Genomic DNA, 5,000 nt, shown 5'->3' with positions numbered 1-5,000 from the left:
ATCGAAATTTTAGGCGCAATAGAAAGGAATGCTGTAACCGGGGTGGGTGAACCCTCATAGATATCAGGTGCCCACATATATAGAGTCAAAAGAGATATGGAGTCCGAAGGGGAGGGGGGTTTTCTTCGGGGCTCGAGAGATGGAATAGATAGGGCCCCACAAGTTTTGAATTCGCCGCTGGGGAATTCACACGAAAGGGAACGAAGAATTCTCAACGAAAAAAGTGCTCTCTGAACCGAACGTGAAAGTAGTTTTCCATCAGACGGCTGTTCCCGTAACTCCACTCTCGACTTGGATTATATATCCAAAAAGGTCCGCTCTTGGCCATTCCACACGCTGCCTAGCAGAGGCGTGGTTATCTCAAGTGGATTCTCTCTTTTTTAGTAGATGCCGAACCTGCTGCCCCATTGACTAAGAAGGGGGCGGACGCAGCAGCTACATGGACCCCTTCCTTTCTTTTGTTGCCAGCGCTTTCCCGGGCCGAGATATAAAGGGCAGGCAAAGCCCGAAGGCAGCTATCCCAATAGGCCAGCGGGCGGAACGAGGAGAGGGCCCGGCAATCATACCACCGCGGTCGAAAAAGCGTGTTCCCTTCAGATAACACGCACCGTAGGCCATCCTCGGCCTTCTTCGTTTTCGATGAAAAACAAATAAAATCTCGATCTCCGAAAGCGTTTTCCTTCCCCTCGGGAGAGCGTCTTCAATCCTCTCCCTAGCAAGCAAGAAAACGGGGCAAGAAAACTAGGCAAGAAAGCTAGGCAAGAAAACTAAAGCAGCAAGAAAACTAAAGCAGCAAGAAAACGGCTGCGCGTACTAACGCCTTAAACTAAGTGGGGGCTTTCGCGCTAGGGCGCCTTTATTCGTAGCGGGCTTGTTCGTACTAACGCCTTTACTAAACGTTAGCTTTCGCGCTCGCGCATACGTTTGATTGCTGGGAGAGGAGCGAAGTGCTGACATGAGTGGAATCGAAGCAACTAGTCCTGTCCAAAGAGTCCCAACCCCAGGGGCGAAAGCCGGCTCAAAAGAGAAAACTTCAAGGGATCGTCGACAAGAACTACTCATGAAGACCCAAAAACCTCAGTATGTGGACAATTCTTCCAATCCGGGTCGGAAAGAAGGGGGGCTGTTCTTTTAATCAAACAAAGTAAGTATAAGTAGTAGGGGCTTCATAGCGACTTTCATTCTAAAGGAAACCGAAGAACTCACCCTAGATACAGCTTTTTCGTACACGTTCACTTGCATCACATACACAAGTGCTCTCTGAACCGTGCAATAAGGTCACCCATAACACGGCTCTCCCACTTGAGTTACCTTAGCCCCAGGCCATGCTATTCAATGATATTGGAAAAATGGCAGCGTAACGTAACAACTAGTATTGAAAGCTGGTCGCGGAGAGAGGGAAAGCGTTTCAATAGGAGCCCTACTTCCCTCTTTGCGACCTCATCACTTCAAAAAAAGCGCAAACCAATTTCTTTCTTAGTCACCGGGCGGAGCGCACCTTTGGTACTTCAGTAGGGCGACGAAAGAAAGGCTACTTCAATCTAGGAAACAGCCGGAAACTCGAGAGGGTCGCCTTTGGAAGCGTTTGCCGGTAACCAAAGCGTCACTCCTTCCTTTTTTTTGATTATGTCGTGACGCTGACTGCCATAAACCCGGAAACGAAACAAAGTGCGTTCCCTTTCGTCAAGTAGGTAAAGTAGGCATACGAACCCACTTTTGCTTTGCCTTAGACTCTATTGGAACAAAGCAAAGAAGGAGGCGGAATGGAGAAAGGAAAAGGACAAGGGCGGTCTTGCTTGGCGCGAAGGCTGCTGGTTCGGGGGTAGGGTACGGTACTAAAGGTCCTCGGACTTCCAGGCGGTTTTTCTTTTGGGCAGCTGTTCACCGTTGGATCTCGCCAATACAGCCCCCTATAGTTTTCGTTACCGAGATATCTTTTTTTTTTTCATTGTTCCCAGGGATTTTTTGGGTAATCTGCTCCCATGCTGCAAACAGTCAAATCTGAACTAAACCTTGTCGCTCTTCTTTCTTTCCTCGCGGGCAGGAAGCACACCAGCAGCGTGCGTTGCGTGATTCTACTGTGTTTTTTTTTTTGCACTTGACTGGGTGGACAGTTGACCGGAAGAGAACTTCGATTCGCCCGGCCAGCTGGCGGGCGGCGTGCTTATCTTGTGTGACAACACTACAGAGCGAGTGGCTCTTCTAGGCGGGCAGCTGTGTGACAACACTACAGAGAAAGCGGCGCTTTCGTTTAACATGCTATGGTCTCAACGCCCTTACGAGATAGTGATGAGTTTCACGCGCTCTAAGCCCGGCCCGCGCGCGGTTAGGAAGATTGGCCGCAATCTGAGCGGTACCACCCACCCTACCCTACCACCTATAGGGGGCCGTCCGTCCTACAGCCGCCCGAAAAGGAACTGCAGTGATCTTGAATAGGGATCCTACAGCGATAGATAGAATCCCCATAAAAATACCACTAGATCGAGCACCAGTGATTTCGTATCCGGTCAAAATCTTGGCTAATTGATCGAAGTGGGTAGCTCCAGTAGACCCATAGATCATGGAACAAATAGGGTGGGTAGGCCCAACCACCACACTACACGTATAGACGCGAACCCCCCTCGTTACCGTACGTGCGACTCTCACCGCATACGGCTCGCACAAAGACTCCTAAATCCATCCCGAGCCTTTTCTTCCACCTCTCCTCTCCAATCCTCGATCAAACTTGCGTTCCCCAGGCGCTATGAAATGGGGGGTCTTTCCTTCGCCTATCGTATGTATCGGCTTGGCTTCGTCCAGAACCAAGGAGGCATGGCATTCTGGCGGGCGCGTGCGTGTAGGAAGGCCGACCACTACATAAGCTAAAAGACTACGACGACTACAAGCCAAGCCGGAAGCGACTCGCTTCTATTCTCGTTGGGATTGGATATAGATGGGGAATCTATAGATCATAGTAGTTCGCCAACCTCTCTAACTAACATACGATACAATTTCACTTCACGGCACGGCCAAAACAAAAAAAAAGAAAGAGCTTCGCCTTTAAAGGTAAAGGGCCTTCCTACGCTGACGAATGCCTCCTTTCTCTTCTCTGAAGTCTACAACAAACAAGTGGGAGAGGCAGGATTCGAACCTACGTAGAAAAACTTCAACAGATTTACAGTCTGTCGCTTTTGACCACTCGGCCACTCTCCCCTTCCCGGGCCGAGGCCCCCCGGTTCTAAGAAGGAGGGAAAAAAAGCAACTCCAACAGGCTCGTTTAGAACGAGAACATCGGGGGAGCGTTTAGCTCGTTGAAAGGTGAAGGTTCACCGGTCATCATACGCTATTTCCTTCCTGTCTTTGTCTCTAAAGTGGTTTAGAAAGTTAAATGAGGTATGGTATGAGAGAGGTGTAACTCCCCCGAAGGCCCCGGAGGGAACCCATCCTTCTCGATGAGGAGAGAGTCCTGGACTTAGCGAAAGAGAAGAAAAGAGGCTAAAGCGGTCAAAAAGTGCTAGCAGACATTTTTTATAAAAAAGTCAAAAGGGTTGGCAAGAGTTCTTCATTTTCCCCAACCTTACTTAGGCATCTTACATTGGCAGGAGCTGCCTAAGACGGGTTCTCTTCCCCAAGGGGCTTTGGGGAAACCAAGCGAGTGTCATCCCGGCAAACAAACCATCCAAGCCACCCCCGGAACTCGGTGAAAAAGGTCCCTATTTTCTATTTCAAAGAACAACTTATGATCTGAGACTCTTTATCTATTGTCTGACTTTCGGCATCTTTATTTACGAGGAATTGCTAAGTAGGCGTACTGGTTGTCTCTTCTTGAAATGCATTCCCTTGGCTTCGGTGCCAGTTAAAAAGGAAAGCCATCTCCATGAGTACGAACGAGCGGGAACCAAATCCAGTCTTGTATTTGACCTGAACTTAGGAGGCTCAGCACCTTCCACACTGGAGAATCAGAAAGAAATTAGAAACTTCAAACGGAGATTGTCCGCCCTTATAAAAAGGGAACAGGGTCTGCTCGGTGGTCTATAAAGAGAAAGTGTTCAGTCTACCGGAAAGTAAGATTTCTATCAAACCATGGGTTTCAAGCGTAACCCGCCCCACTACCAGAGATAGGGGTCTATTTCAGGAGGCTGAAAAACAGAAATTGATTTGTGAAGTTCTAATTCCAGTACTTATTGTTCCGAAAGGCTGGGAAGGAAGACGGAGATAGCGAGACTAAGCCAAGGGAAGGTTTCACGAGAGATACCTGTTACTGGGCTAAGGAGTTACTCAGGGAAGGAGCTTAGAGGGTAAGGGGAGGTGGAGGGTTTGGTTTCCGATTGGGTTGGTGTGAAGTCAGCTGTACTAAATGCATTGGATGCCTTTCGTAACAACCTGTAAGGTAATGAGAACATTCAGATATCGTATCGGGAGCGTTCAACGGTAGTCCTCCCCTTACCCTTATCATGCCAGCACCCTTCCCACCGAACTAAAGAGGTGGTCTTTCCAGCAGACATAAGATATGAATAAAGATATAGAGAATAGGTCTCCCTGAAAGAGACGTAGGAACGGTTGATGCATCTCCAATATCTGTCAAATCCCGGTAGTTCCCTCCAATCGGAACATTAGCACTATTTCAAAAAACCACTAAAGAAAGATCTCACGAAGCGATCTCAGGTTATGCATGCTTCTTCCAAAAAGAAATATTAAAATATTATTAAGATTCTTTTTCCTTTCCCCTTCTTGCCATATCTGGTGCCATTGATGGAGAGAAAATCCAGCTACTGAAAGAAAGAAAGGGGCACGGCATTAGCTCTCATCTATAAGTTATAGAGCCCCGCCTGAAATTCTGCTTTTTATTTTATTTTGTCACCTTCGCGAAAACAAGGGCTGACCCCTCTCAGCATTCCTTTGAAAAGGTTGTTTCAGAACTAAGTGATGGGAAGCTTCCCCTCCTCCATCCCCATAATCTTTCTTTTCTGATCTTATTATTGAAATATTCAAAAGTTCCAATTTTTTACCCATTTTCTCTG

The 5,000-nt window shown here is 47.8% G+C and overlaps 1 protein-coding gene and 1 non-coding gene across 2 annotated transcripts in view; both read right to left on the bottom strand.

Annotated features, from left to right (window-relative positions):
* LOC129294881 (NADH-ubiquinone oxidoreductase chain 2) overlaps positions 1 to 3,297 on the bottom strand; it is a 3,865-nt gene extending 568 nt beyond the window's left edge. The window contains exon 1 of the mRNA XM_054933364.1: positions 1 to 3,297. This exon is cut by the window's left edge and continues 568 nt beyond it. Within this exon, the coding sequence (XP_054789339.1) occupies positions 1 to 77 (77 nt within the window). The 5' untranslated portion in view covers positions 78 to 3,297.
* TRNAY-GUA (transfer RNA tyrosine (anticodon GUA)) lies at positions 3,110 to 3,192 on the bottom strand. Its single transcript has one exon. It is a non-coding gene; the product is annotated as a tRNA-Tyr (tRNA).
* Positions 3,298 to 5,000: the final 1,703 nt, after the last annotated feature.

This window comes from Prosopis cineraria, unplaced genomic scaffold (assembly GCF_029017545.1).
Source record: "Prosopis cineraria cultivar Desert tree isolate PC_DT_omini unplaced genomic scaffold, ASM2901754v1 PC17, whole genome shotgun sequence".
Taxonomy (NCBI): Eukaryota; Viridiplantae; Streptophyta; class Magnoliopsida; order Fabales; family Fabaceae; genus Prosopis; species Prosopis cineraria.
The sequence above is the reverse complement of the archived record's forward strand: the minus strand, read 5'-3'. Positions and strand labels throughout refer to the sequence as shown.